Here is a 14,732-nt window from a genome sequence, read left to right on the forward strand (position 1 = left end):
AAGAAATCCTCAATTACTGCAGAGCCTAAAGGGAAGACTAATCCAACCTTGGAAAGTGAATCTAGAAGGACAGGGGAAGGGCGTAAGAAATTATAGTTGAGTATGAAAAATGCACGTGTGGTAGAAAGGGACACGGCTGGGGGAGGCCGGAATCAGGACAGGCTAACTGGAAAACCTGTCAGGCTCACCGTGTCCAGATTAAGGCAGACTACGTTTCCATTCATCTACATCTGGGCCGTTCATGTTTCCTAAACATGGATGTTCTGCTGCTTAATTATGAGTGGTCTTTTTTTTTTTTTTTAATTTAAGGAAGGTATTCCTAATCTCTTATAGAATAAAACAAAAACAGAAAGCTGACTAGATGTCAAGTGCTTGCTAGGAATTATTTTTTACATCTTAACATGTAAAAATTGATGAATTTTAGTGAGTCCTTTAAAAATAAAAATTGGTTTAAATATTTGGGGGAAATGGCTTTTCGCTTACATGTTAAAATTGGAAATTAACTTTAGCACAGTCTGTGCAGCATACAAAATTTCCCATACGTAGAGCTCGTTTGAGCCATCCAGGGCCAATAACGTGTCTCCCAATTCGCTACTTTTAGGAAAGTTTTAGTAAAATATTAGCCATGGAGCCAAAATCCAGTGTTTTGTGCCACGAGGCCACAGGACTGTTGGCTTCATATCACGGTTAAGAATATACTAGCATTCCAGGTATTTTCATGAATCTACATACAAGCATACTTTGTGCATACAAGCAAAGAGAACGGAGTTGGGGTGAGGGGAGAGGCAAAAAACTTTTCTGTTTGAGGAAAAATGATTAAGGGCAAGAGACTAGGGAGTTTTGTTAGCTCTGAGGCCGTATTTGCTGTTTGCTGATTGTATGCGCTCTAAAACAATTGTACAGATAAAACCAATATATCATTTCTTGATTGTGTCCCAGCAAAACCAAAGACTATCTACTGCTTCAATGTCAAATGTATACCCTATGCGTTGACATTTCACTTTTAAAGGGTTATGGCTGCCTCACAGAGACCGAATTAGATGTACTTTTACACTTTTTCTGAAGTTTAGTACCCACTGCACCACGGCATCCCATCTGACGATTAATAATGAAGAAAACTCTTCAGGAAAAAACTAGAATTCATCAAGCTGGAAAACTTAAAATTAGTTCTACTTTCTAATAGAAATATACATACAGGGCATCATCAGTATAAGGAATTCTGATACCAATTTGTATTGCCAATTTTCCCCAACAATGCATCAAACATAAATCCAGTCCAGATGTCAGGCATGGGGTTGCCAGCTGAAGGGTTTTTTGGTTTTGTTTTTTTTCTCTTTATGGGCACTAGTCCTTTAAAGTAGTTGCTACGACTGCTGCTGACACATTAATAACAGTTCTAGCTTCACCTACTAACCTGGACTTCTGATCAAGATTAGCCAAGTAAAGGAAGTTACCAAATAAGGCTAAATCTATTTTGAGTCAAATCTCGTTTGGTACCCTTCATTCTCTTCCTGTGGCATTTGAAGACAACAGGTTGAGTTGGCAGATACTGTTTACGGACCCTGGAGGGTGTTTTTGTCAGTTCAGTGTGTCTTACTGAATTCTTGGTAACAGGAGCAGGATTTGCAGGAAGAGCAGGGATACTGAAAAGTTCTGTACTGGATGTTTTCCAGATGGCCAGCCACTATCTGAATGGTTTCTGGTGGAGTTAGACTGTCTCTTTAGGAGATTGTTCCTCTTCTTTTAGTTGCTTTGGTCCTTTCTGAGGTGAGAACGTCTGCTAGACTCCCACTATAGGATTAGCTATGTTTGTTGCAGTGCTCCCTGAAGGCCTGGGCGGATGACTTACCAGACGTGTAGAAGAAACAACTCTGGCAACTGTGGGCTTTGGTGGCGGACAAAGGGCTGGTGGTGAGGCAGTCTGAGGAATGCTTTCCCCCGACGCACCCAAGCTTTCACTGGGATTCGCTTGTTGCAAGGAGACTTCAGTAACTTGCACATTGGTCACAGATGCCACCATTATAGCAGGAGCAGGACTGTTTCTGCCCTGACAGCTGCCAGTCGTCGGGCCGGTCTTCATAATGCTAGTAGGTGAAGGCACAGACATGCCGTCTTCACTGTCTACAGAGAAGTCAAGGCTGTTGTCATTCAAAGCTGTCAAAGTGACACCTTCCGCTGAATGTGTTTTCTTTTTCTGAAGCACTTGATTAGGTAGTAGTTGATGAAGTTCCTTTCTTCTTAAATGCATTGCAGCAATTTTCATATCTACCTCAAACATCTTAGTATTTATTGCTTGCCTATAAACCGTATCCGTGAAAGACTGGATATCATAGGTGAGATCAACACTGAGAACGTCAGAGTTTTCCGGCTTTTTTAACACTAACCCAATCACCCACATCGTGCGAAATTCTTCCCTGTCCGGATTTTCTTTAGGAGCTGGAAATGACTGAGGATTCACATGCGCCAGAGTAATAAATTCATTCTTCTCCAAGCTCCCAACCAGGATTCGGATTTTTGATTCCACCAAGCCCACCCATTCTAGATGTTGTTTTTCTGTTGGTGCACTTGCTAGAAGTACAATATAATGCTTGTACTTTTGAAAGAAGCTTGGAGCTTCAAAAAGCTTGGACCACTCTGCCTTACTCAGCAAAATTTCGTGTGTAATGGCCAGCCCTTGTTTAAACTCCTCAATCATGACCATCCTTGTTGAAACAGACACATTGTATGTGGAGTTCTGCTGTGGGTACGCTGGTGTGATTATGGGCATAAGATGGTACCTATCACTGGGATTTACTCTTGGGTCCCATACAGGCAAATTAAGGTTCTGTTCTTCGGGCTCTTTCAGTAGCACTGGATTTGGCCACTCCCATTCAGAAAACACCAAGAAAAACTTACGTACAAGAGTCGATGCTATCGCATTTGGATAGAGCTGGCAAGTTCTTGCCACTAGCATGGCCCAGGAAACACCTCCTAGGAAACCTAATATATTGGAATAGATATTGTGGCATTTGGCCCACAATTTGATAGCTCTCAGAGTTAACCTGAAGTTGTCAATGTCGGGTACCAGATGTAAAATTTCATCTGTCACCCGGCAACCGTTAAGGCTTCTTATGCATCTAATATCTAAATTTTTAAGCAGACTGTCATCTCTTAGGTCCAAATCTTCTGGAATGGTCTGCAGCGCCAACCTTGCAAACAAAATATCAATCTCTATCCCATCAAAACACAGTTTAATAACTGGCACAAACGCCTCCTCAACAGCCCTTAAATCTTTCACTTCTTCGTGTAGTTTCAATTTATCATAGAACGAGGTGAAAAAGTCGCTTCGGTCAACATGTCTTGGAGCAACGCACAACGCATCGATATCGGCACCTTTCGTGTGTACTCCTAACCTGTAAGAGCCGAACGTAAAGATTTTCCCGCCAACATTTTCAATTACAGCTTGTGGAAGGCTCTTGCTTTCACTGATCTCCCGTATCCATTCCTTCACCAGATTATTTAATTTTTCCAAAATTAAAATCCGGCGCTGCAGTTCCTCTTCCTCTTCAAAAACCCCGAAGGGCTTCAGGGTTTCGATTAGCTTCTGGGTAAGTACGCAGTCAGTCTCCTTGGGGGCTGCTAAACTGATGGGGGAGGAGATGCCACAGCGCTTGGGCGGCGGCGGGGTCTGTTGTGATCCAGGGGTCGTCACCGGAAACGGCATCATCTCTAGCGCCGGCCCCGCCACGCCACTTCCCCCGCCACCGTGACCTCCGCCCGGGTCATGATCCGCTGAGGCGGGAGGGGCGGGGCTCCTGCCGACCCGGGTCCAACCCGCTCCCGCTCCCACTCCTTCTCCGCTCCCGCCGCTTCAAGCGCTTCTCTACCTTCCCCTCAGCCCCAACATGGCGCCGGGGCCCTCGGCGCGGCGTTCTAGAACGGCCGCGCAGGCCACGCACGCCACGGCGCCTGCGCCGCGCGCAGAGCCCCACGGGAGTTGTAGTTTCGCGGGGGGGGGGGGGCAGGGCAGGCGGGCAAGGGTGCGCCTCGTCAGTACCGTTTACGCACACCTACCATCTACCGCCCAGGTCTCCAGTGCCTCGCACCTCAGATCTACTTCCTCTCCAGGAGCAGCTTCCGGGAGGCCTCCGCCCTAACGCACGTCCTTCGGAAACGCCTCGCAGTCAGGGTCTGCTGCTGCCAAGCGTCCCTTTGCGTCCTCCCTGGCCAGGTGCCTGCCTGGGGGCTCAGCGGTGTCGGCACCTCGGGGTCGACGGTTCTGTTCTTTCCAGCCTTGAAGGTCCTCCGCGCCGCCTCTGCTTTCCACGGCTTCTGTTGAGAAGTCTGCAGTCCGGCCGACCCGCTCACCTGTCTTTCTGGCAGCGATACAAATCTTCCCTGCCCTCCACGTCCTGCGATACCGCCACCGGGTGTCGGGGGATAAACTTTTCCCTTATCTTATCATACACGGTGATTTCTGAACTGTAAGATGCACGGTTTTCGTCTCATGACCCCAGGAAGATTCTCAGGCATGTCCTTGGAGTATGCCCTCCCCACCACCGATGCGCTTCATGCGGACACGTGATGGACTCTCTCATTGGGCTCTCCATGTCTCCCGCCTCCCCTTTCTTCCCGGGCGATGCCGGGTCTACCTCTCAGTTCTCTGATTCAGTTGCAGTTAGTCTGCTGTTTAAGCCGTCACTGAAGTATCCATTTCAATACTTTTTTAAAGTTTATTTATTTGGGGGGGGGGGGAGTGCGCACACACGAGTGGGAGAGGGGCGGAGGGAGAGAGACAGAATCCCAAGCAGGCTCTGGGCTGATGGCATGGAGCCCCATGTGGTGCTCAAAGCCGTGAATCGAGAGATCATGACCTGAGCCGAAACCAAGAGGCCAGTGCTTGACCAACTGAGCCACCCAGGTCCCCCTCAATACTTAACATCTTTAATCACCAGAAGCATTATCTTGTTCTTTTCCAAATCTTTCCAGCCTCTTTGGAAGACATTCTGTTCTTTCCTGTTTTCTTTCTACCTTTTATTCATTGAACACTAAACTTACTTAATATTCTATAACTAACGGTTCCTACTCTTAATATTCCTGATAATCTGATTCTAGCTTGTTTTCTACCAACTCAGACCAACATCATTTCACGTGTCTTGTAATTTTGGGACTGTGAGCTCATCTCTGGTGAGGCTTGGGATGCCTGTGTGGATGTCCTCCCAAAGAGGATTTGCTTTGTTTCTATCAGATGTCTTTGTACACTATCAAATTGTACAATGTAATTTAACTCCTCTTCCAAGGACTAGCCAGATTACCAGAGTAGTGCGATTTTGAACCCCGAACACATGTGAGAGGAAAAGTATTTTTCCATTCTAGGGGAGTTTTCCGCACCCAGACCCCAGGTCAAGAAAGAGAACTCTAGGGGCGCCTGGGTGGCCCATTCGGTTGAACGTCCGACTCGATTTCAGCTCAGGTCATGATCCCAGGGTCGTGGGCTTGAGCCACGTGTTGGGCTCCATACTGAGAATGGATCCTGCTTAAGATTCTCTTTCTCTCTTTCTCCCTCTGCCCCTCTCCCCCATTGTGTGCTTTCTGTCTCCCTCTAAAATATTAAATAAATAAATAAATAAATAAATAAATAAATAAATAAATAGGGAATGAAGGAGGGAGGGAAGGCGGAAGGAAGGAAGGAAGGAAGGAAGGAAGGAAGGAAGGAGGGGAGGAAGGAAGCAAGGAGGGAGGAAGGAAGATAACACTTTGTCATCTCCTTTCATCAGGTAGCAGGTTCTTCCTACCCCATCTTTTCATTCAGCGTGTCACCCTTTGAGAGTTGCAACCATATCTGGGGGTTTCAGTTCCATTTCTCTACCTCTGTAGGTCCCGAAGCTCTGCCTCTTTCCTGGGCAGCTGCTAAAATAAAGGTTCTTGGTTACAAGGACTGGCAAATGCCTCCAGAGCCATGAGAGCTTTAGAATCAGTTAAGTTTCTGAGGTTTCAAAGTACCTCTTTGGGGTTCTTTCAACCCTGCTGACCTACCTTATTTTCTTAGGCACTCGGCTTGGCATCTTAAAGGAGAATTTTTTTTATGTTTCAACCAACCCTTCCAGGTACTCTATACAGAAAGATTTTCTAGGGTAAGTAATCCCACGTATTACAAGAATAGAAGTACCTGGTTTTCAGCCCACTTCAATACGGCTTGCATGCTCCACATTCCAGCAGCACAGCTCTCAGTAAGGTCTTTGGTGACTGCCATGTCGTTGAATCCAGTGGTCTACATTCTTTTGGTCTATGGTGGCCTCTTCTTGGCCTCCATGGCACCACACTCTTGGTCCCGCCTTGTGCATCTCTGGCCTCTCCTCAGCCTATAAGGCTATGACTTAGCCTCTAGAGTTGGTGTCACTCCAGTTTCCGTTATCAACCCCTCGTTTCTCTTTATCGCATATACATTCGCTGCCTAGATGATCTCAGTTTTCACAGCTTTAAATATCAACTATTTACGGCTTAATTCAAGTTTTTGTAACAGACTCTCTTCTAAGCTGCAGATGCATATTATCTGACTTCCTGTCTACCACCTCCATTGAATGTCTCAAACTTAACATAGTCCAAAGAGACCTCTTAGTCCTCCCTCCATAATTTGTTTCTCTCTCAGTAGTCACCGTTTAGGGCATGGCATCTCCATCCACCCAACTGGGCATACCAGAAACCTGGCGGTCATTCTCAACATCTCCCTCTTTCTCACACTCAACATCTAGTTCTTTACAAATATTAGTGATTCTGCCTCCAGAATATATCTGCAATTCATACACTTCTCTCTACGTGTTCCCTCCGAACTCTACTGGAGGCTACCGCCAACTCTCATCTAGGTTCCTACAATAACCTAATCATCTCCTATTACTGACCTTTTCAGGTATTTTCTTTTTTTTAATATTTTTTTAGTATTTATTTTGTTTTGAGAGAGAGACAGACAGAGTGCCAGCGGGGTAGGGGCAGAGAGAGAGGGAGACACAGAATCCGAAGCAGGCCCCAGGCTCCGAGCTGTCCGCACAGAGCCCAACGCGGGGCTCAAACTCCCGAACCGTGAGATCGTGACCCGAGCCGAAGTCAGTTGCCCCACTGACTGAGCCACCCAGGCGCCCCTCAGGTATTTTCTGCCTAGGAGCCAGAGTGGTATTTTAACCCCTTTGGGGCCTCCCATTATACTTAGTCTAAATCTAAAATACCCAACGACCCAAGCTTGTCTGTCTTTCCCCTGACCATCTCCCCAGCCCCACTGCCCACAGCTCCCCCCACGCTCCAGCCACACGGGCCTCCTTTCAGTGCCTTGAATTTGCTTCATTCTCTCTCCTCCTGGAGTCTGTACACAGCTGTTCCTCTGCCCAGAGAGCTCTTCCCGCCCCACCAAGTATCTGCTGCCCTTCGCCTGGTTAATGTGTCATCATCTTTAAGACTGGCTTACATTTTACCTCCTCAGTGAGAATTTCCCTAACCTTCATGCGAAATTAGCTCATGTGCTTTTCTTCCGTAGCACATATCACAATGTGTAAGTATGGTTTTCGTGTGATTATTTCTTGGTCTTTACTTCCCACTAGACTCTTAAGCTCCATGAGAACACAACCTCTTTGTTTTGTCAACTGCTATATATCCAGCACCTAACAGAGTAGCGCCCAACAAATATGTGCTGACAAATTAGTGAATGAGCACAAAAAATAAAATTCTTTCTCCTACGAGTCACTGGCTAATCAATATCCAGAAGACGCAGTTCTTGCATTTTGATTAGGTAGAGGCCGGTTTCAAATGTACACATTGGGAAATCATCGTGCGACTCAGTTCACAGTTACTCAGACCAGTTGGCTACAGGGACTTTCTACAGCTGCGTGACTCTAGGACCCTTGCTACATTAACATTACAGCACCTTTTGACTTAAGAGCGATTCCAAGGGAGATTTTCTTTTTTTAATTTTTTTTTTAACGTTTATTTATTTTTGAGACAGAGACAGAGCATGAACAGGGGAGGGTCAGAGAGAGGGAGACACAGAATCTGAAACAGGCTCCAGGCTCTGAGCTGTCAGCACAGAGCCCGACGCGGGGCTTGAACTCACTGACCGCGAGATCATGACCTGAGCCGAAGTCGGCCGCTTAACCGACTGAGCCACCCAGGCGCCCCCCAAGGGAGATTTTTGAGGGCCGGGGGCTCATACTCCGTGCCTAAGGATGCGGAAGGACCACACAAGAAAGCACACCATCGTCACGGCAGCCTTTCTGGAGAAGCTGCTGTCCGTCAGCGCTTAGTAGGAAACAAAGTGGATACATCTGTAATCCAGAAATTCCATTCCCGGGAGAATGCCCTCCGAGGACTCTGCACAGACCCTCAACAGGGTGGGAGCGCCAGTGTCTGTAGTGGGAAGAAGCTGGATGCGACCTGAGTGCCCGTGATTAGGGGAATGGATAAGGTGGTTTATGGAGGTGATGGAAAACCAGGTCTGAGTGAAATTTACAGCACCACAGGTAGACCTTAATCTTATTATACACGGTCCTCAGTTGAAGAGAAAGTTTAAGCTCTGATATAGTCAAATCCATCTACCTCTTCCCCTTATGGCTTGTGCCTTTTAAGCCTTCTCTATGAAATCTTTCTTCTTTTGGCTGAAGCCAGTCATCCCAACACCATTTATAAAACCCTTTCCCCACAATCTGTGACGCGATCTACACTGTGCCAAATTCCCACCGGGTCAGTCAACACAGGCCTGCCTCTGCCTTCTCTACTCTGTTCCTTCCGTCGGCTTGGATGTTCCTGTCCACAGACCACATGCCTTCAGTTACCACGACTTTGTCACCTGTCTCAGAGCTTAGGAGATCGATGCCCCCTACCCCTGCTCATCGTGTTCAGACCTATCTTGGGCATTCGAGAACCGGTATTCTTTCACAAAGATGGACTCAGTCTCTGCAAGGACAGCACAGCAAAGAAGGTGGACTTGGGCCTCACTTACTGCTGTCACTCTGGACACATCTGAATGTGTGTCCCAGACCTCAGTGAACATTTCTGCCACGTCAACCTTCAGAAGGAAGAAAAGACAGTTGGCTAGCATTCTCTGTTTACGTGAGTATATCATCTAAAACCCCGAGAGGGGGCGCCTGGGTGGCCCAGTGGGTTAAGCGTCTAACACTCGATTTCGGCTCAGGTCACGATCTCACGGTTCGTGAGTTCAGGCCCCCCCTCCACCCTGTCGGGCTCCATGCTGGGTGTGGAGGCTGCTCAAGAGTCTCTCTCTCCCTCTCCCTCTGCCCCTCCTGCAATTGCGCTTACTCTCTCCCTAAACAAATAAACAAATAAATAAATCCATGAGATAAACTATTCTATGTGATTTAAATATATCCCCCAAAATCTTTCCCCAAAATTATAAGTCACTTTTGGGAACCAACAGATAGGAACACGGTTTAAGGGGTAATAAAACATAGTGGTTAATATGTTAATACTTCTTGGAAATGCTTCACACGGTTAACCCAAGTGAGGTCTCTCTTGCCGTGTAACCAAATGCAAAATTTTGCTTTTATATCTGCCTCCTTCAAGACCACTTTCAAGAGGCTGATTCATTTTACTGCGGTTTGGTACAACACAGAAGGGCCTCGAGAACCAGGTGGATTTGTTGTACTAGTTAGACAGCAAATGCTGGCTAAATGAGTGGTTTTAAATCTATCTACTTCTAGACTTTTAAAATCAGTTTCACCACAACTATGAAGAGGTTTTAGGAAATCTGAGTTCAGTGCTGTTCAGTTCACGGAATCGCTAGTTATTCGTGCCAGCCAATAAACATCCGCTCTCACCCTGGGAGCATCCCGACTGGGGGCCAAATGTGAAGAAAGGTGGAGGCCTGTGGCTCCGAGGGGCTGACAGGTGTCTGGTATTCTCTCTCACCCCCTCAACCTGACACCTAATCCCTTCCGGCCCAACCCCCCAGGAGGGCCTGCACCCCCACAGGCACGCACTTCCCTCATTGGCTAAATCCCTTCCCTGCCCCGTCCACACCGGCCCTCCCCAGCCGGTTCCTCTTACGTGTCACATCTTCCGAATGTTTTATGCCCGCTCTGCCCTCCCCCTGTGTTTGCTGTGGGAAGCACGGAGCACCTGACTTGGGAGGCTCCTCGTAGGACGAGGTGGCAAGTCCCTGGGAAGGGGGCGGTGCCGCTAGCCAGGCCCCGGGCGGGCGCCACCCAGCTTCCCGGAACAGGGCCGCGAAGCTGCCTCTGCCGCTGCCGCTGCGCTTCTCTGTGATGCTGAAGACTTAACTTAAAAAAAAAAAAAAAAAAAATCTATGCAGTGAATTAAAGGATAAGATGGGCTGTGAGCAACTAACCATTCAATTTTATGTTCTCTCTGAATTAAAAACCCTCAAAAATGTCTTTTAAGCTCAATTACTTTTCTACTTTTAGATTGATGAGGAAAGTTAGGAGTTGTCTTGCTTTTTAACAAACCGCATAAGATAAATGCTGCCCACAATGAGTCCATCACCGCAAATACGCTCAAAGAGTCTCACTCAAGACCCACAAGGCGATTCCTCCTAAAATGAAAGGAGAAGAAAATCCAGATCGCCTCCTTCATCCTGAGAGAAGTTATTAAAGATCAGATCCACGGCGAAAGAAAAAACGTCAAAAGCACAGAGAGGTCGGGGGACGTGTGAGGACAGAATTCACAGTGCACAATCGGTGGGTGGAGACAGCAGAGGGCCCCCCTGAAGCCTCAACGTCCCTGTCTGTCACCGGGGCCGAGGCCCTGCCTGCCCATCCATGGAGGAGAAGGTGGGAGGAACCACATACTCAGAGTCAGGTGCTCAGAGACAACCTCTCCACCACCCCCGGCCACTCCAGCTGGGCCTAAAGGAGAAAGGAGTGTGGCGGGCTGCACACTCAGGTACCCGAGGGACACACTCCCAGTCGCTCGAAGCCACAGCTGGCACTAGTGGACTGCCACGCTGTCGGAACACCACCCTCTCGCCGCCCCGTCTCCAACCCCTAGCACAGAAAACGGATGGGGCGCCCGGGTGGCTCAGTCGGTTGGGCGTCCGACTTCGGCTCAAGTCATGATCTCACGGTTCATGGGTTCGAGCCCCATGTCAGGCTCTGTGCTGACAGCTCGGAGCCTGGGGCCCGCTTCGGATTCTGCATCTCCCTCTCTCTCTCTGCCCCTCCCCTGCTCGCACTGGCTCGCTCACTCTCTCTCAAAAATACACACTAAAAAAATTTTAAAAAGAAAAGAAAATGGAGCCAAACTCTGGAGTCTTGGATGCACGTGGAAAGTGAAACTTGGGAGCTGGCTCTCCTTCCGTGCGTTAGTACTTCAGTGGGCTTTTAATGAGCACCTACTGTATGCCCCCATACCGTGTAGACGGTTCGTCACAAGCCCAGTGACAGAGGCAGAGATGCCTGGAATGGCATGGCCTGCACACCTCGAGTCACAGCGGCTTCAGAAATGCTCTAAGCTGGCCTTCTTCTAAGAGGACACCCAAAGAAGAGAAGGAGACACCGCCTGCAGGGGACAGAACAATGCCAAGCCTCTGAGGGCCACGCAGGCCACACAGAAAAGGCATCCACAGACAGAAAAAGAAGCTCCATATGTCACCCTCAAGACACTGGGCTTTCAGGGCGCCGAGTCCTCAGGGAGCCCCGGGAGGGAGAGTGCGGCCTGAGGGTCACAAAGGCACGTAGCCGCTGGCCCCAACGGTGAGGCGCTCGGTGCAGCCGCTCCGTCCGGTTCAGTGGCTCCGTGTCCCGGCAAGTTTGCCCCCCGGGCCACCTGGCAATGCCCAGAGACATGTTTGGTTGTCACAGTCGGCAGGGGTGCTGCTAGCATCCAGCGGGCAGAGGCCTGGAACGTCGCCGAATCCCCGCCAATGCGCACAGGTTGGCCCACACAGCAAACTACTGACCTAACTTGTCCCTGAGGCCAAGGTTGAGAAATCGAAGCTGAACACACACTTCCGTCCTGAGGACGCAAACTCACCTTCTCTCTCGCCCTCCCCACGCCACTGACGAAGACCACATGGCCCGGTTGTCACCCCACCCCGAAGTGCACAGAAGTGATTGTTGTCTCTGTCGGTGACGAGACGCAGAGGCCTGTCAGTGCTCCCAGCCCTGGACACCAGCCTTCCGGGAAAACGCACACAGGAGGGGCCTCGCGGCGCCCCCCATGCCAGCCGCCCCCTCCCAGAGCAGACACACAGTATTTTGAGACTCTGGAAATCAGGGGAGCCGGCAGCTGCAAAAAGACAATATTTATGGAAAACGAAACCCAAAGTGTCCGAGTGCGTGACTACGGGTGCGTGACAAGGGTCCGAACGGGGAAGGAGAGCCCGTGGATCCTCGTTCCGGCGCCACGGGGAAGCCTCTGGCACACCCTCCTTCGCCCCGGGATTGTGAGCGGACCCTAGCGAGCCTGCAGGAGAGGGGCCCGTGGTGGGTCCCCAGCACCCGGCACCCGCTCCCAGCTGCTCCTCAGCTCCAAAGAGCAGCCGGGAGGGGGCGTCGGCTCCGGCTTACTCTGAACCAGGACTAGGGAGCCCCGGCTCACTAGCGACCCGAGGAGTCCTTCACTGCGACAGTGCTCGGTCACCTGAAGCCAGAGAAGGCCAGCGTTAACTCCCGCGCACGCACATGCACACACACCTGCACACAGACACGCACACGCCTGCACAACTGCGCACACACACAGGCAGTCCCTTCCCTTTACCACCACTCTTTCCAGATGGCTCACTAGAATTGTAGGGTCAACCTCCCCTGCTCTTTGGGGGAAAAGACGCACAGAGAAGCCCTGGAGCACTGCTCTGCGGTGGAATCACCACCGTCCCAGGCCCTAAAACGCTCCACCTCTGTGGGCGTCGGTTTCACCACTGCAAATGCCAGCACACAGCCTCAGCGCGGCACACAGGCCAGCCGGGCACCCAGAGGACGGCCAGGCGCTCGGGGCGTCTCCCGAGCAGGGCAGACCAACAAGCTGGAGATTCTTTCTCGTCATCAGACTTGACACAGGAACACCAAGTCAACACCAAACACCCCCTTCAGCTCCTCGGGGTCCGCTCGGACAGCTCAGCCTCCGCAGGCCTCACCGCACCATCTCTACCGTCGCTGGCAGGGGGACAGCACGGTCAGGAGGCCCCGCAGTCCCGGACCACGCCCCAAGGGAAAGCCAGCAGCAAAGGGTGATTCCCTGGGGTCCAGGAGGCCTGCTTCAGGCAGGTAACACAACCCGCCTCCGGCCCGGCCAAGTGTGTCCGTGAGACTGGTCCCATTCAATGGACTCTTTATTTGAAAGGTTTTGCAAAACCAATGCCAAGTTGAATAGGCCGTGGGCAATGCGGCCTTCTCTTGCCTCGACTGATGTAAAAGGAACACCGTCCGTAAGGGGTTGGTGAACAGGAAATAAAGACCCCCTTCCTACAGATGGCCTCTGGCCCCTGGTCCCCTCACCTGTGCAATACAGAGCAAGCTTTCCAACGTCCTAGCCGACACCCGGGGCCCAGAGACCCACGCGTTTTTGCCCTCCGCCCCGCAGAACAAACACCGAGCAGGACAATGACCACGAGCTGAACACCAGCGGCCTCTCAGCAGGTCTGCCTGGCCTCCTGGGGCATCTTCTGAATGACGGGGCCAGAGTGCGCTGGATCGAGGCAAGGCAGGGCCGGATGGAACACCAGACCCTGGGCGACAGGGTGGGGACGTTAGGGTGCTGGGCCAGGGAGAGTTGACTGCAAAAATGTCAACTCCAGTTGGCGAGCTTTTTACTGCCGCCACGTGCCAGCAACTCCAAATGGCATCAGCGATCAGATGTCCCCCCTGTCAGTAGGACCCCCAACTTCCGCCTATAAGCACACAGCATAAACTGCTTACCACGTACAGGAAACGTTAACAATAATACACAACTCTAACTCCCTGAGCGTCTGCCAAGCACCATGCTAAGTGCTTTGCGTACATCGCTAACGCCCGTGACTGGGAAGTCATGCCCCCATTATCCAGATCAGGAAACTGAGGCCACACGGGTGAAGTGATCTGCCCGAGGTAACAGAGGACCGCTGCTGCTGAATGCCAACCGCGGCACACCCCTGGACTGTGGGACACGGAGGTCCCCATCAGGCCTGAGTGACCCCGGTCCCTGGAGTTCCACTGCTCATCTCCACACTGAAGGTACAAAGCGGGCCCCACGCCAGAAGCAGAACTAGAGAAAAGGAGCGTTTGCAACCCCTCGGGGGCACACACAACAGGTCAGGAGTGCTCAAGGCCTCTTTCGATCCTGGGATATTGTGAAATCAAATGACAAGTCCCCTAAGGCCGTTAAACATCCTTCCACTGAGGACCACAGAAGACAAGTCCCTTTTCTGCATAAAGCCACCACTTTCTACAAGAAATTAAGAAAAAGCCAACTATGATCTGAGATACACCGAAGAGTCTTTTGGCTTTGGAAGAAAATGATTTTTTATGGCGTTTACCTATTAAGATAATCAGTTCCTCTCCACCAGCCGAACCAGCCAAACAGACAGACACAGAGCCCTGGCCCACAGGCCTCCAAGTGCCCCAGGCACCCCATCACCTCTGGAGACCCTTCACACCTCCTTGTCCCTTCACTGGACTGTTCCAAAGACTCACCCCACACCTCGGGCACCGTGGGACTTCCCGTAACCCCTCGGCCACCTGCGCGGCTGTGCACGGCTGTCTGCACCAAAGGACATGACTGGGGAGCTGGAACAAAGGAGGGACCTGCCCTACAACATT

At 50.4% G+C, this 14,732-nt stretch overlaps 2 protein-coding genes across 2 annotated transcripts in view; both read right to left on the reverse strand.

Moving 5' to 3' along the window:
- Window positions 1-14,732, reverse strand: part of RADIL (Rap associating with DIL domain) — a 129,142-nt gene that overhangs the window by 47,643 nt on the left and 66,767 nt on the right.
- On the reverse strand, window positions 271-3,912 carry PAPOLB (poly(A) polymerase beta). The gene has a single exon (XM_025923230.2). It carries the CDS (start codon window positions 3,704-3,706, stop codon window positions 1,781-1,783), a length of 1,926 nt encoding a protein of 641 aa, XP_025779015.1. The 5' UTR covers window positions 3,707-3,912; the 3' UTR covers window positions 271-1,780.

This window comes from Puma concolor, chromosome E3 (assembly GCF_028749965.1).
Source record: "Puma concolor isolate L17-30 chromosome E3, mPumCon1.1.hap2, whole genome shotgun sequence".
Taxonomy (NCBI): Eukaryota; Metazoa; Chordata; class Mammalia; order Carnivora; family Felidae; genus Puma; species Puma concolor.

Excerpts from the sequence above, each read along its gene's own strand:
- PAPOLB (XM_025923230.2), bottom strand. The coding sequence starts at position 3,706 with ATGATGCCGTTTCCGGTGACGACCCCTGGATCACAACAGACCCCGCCG.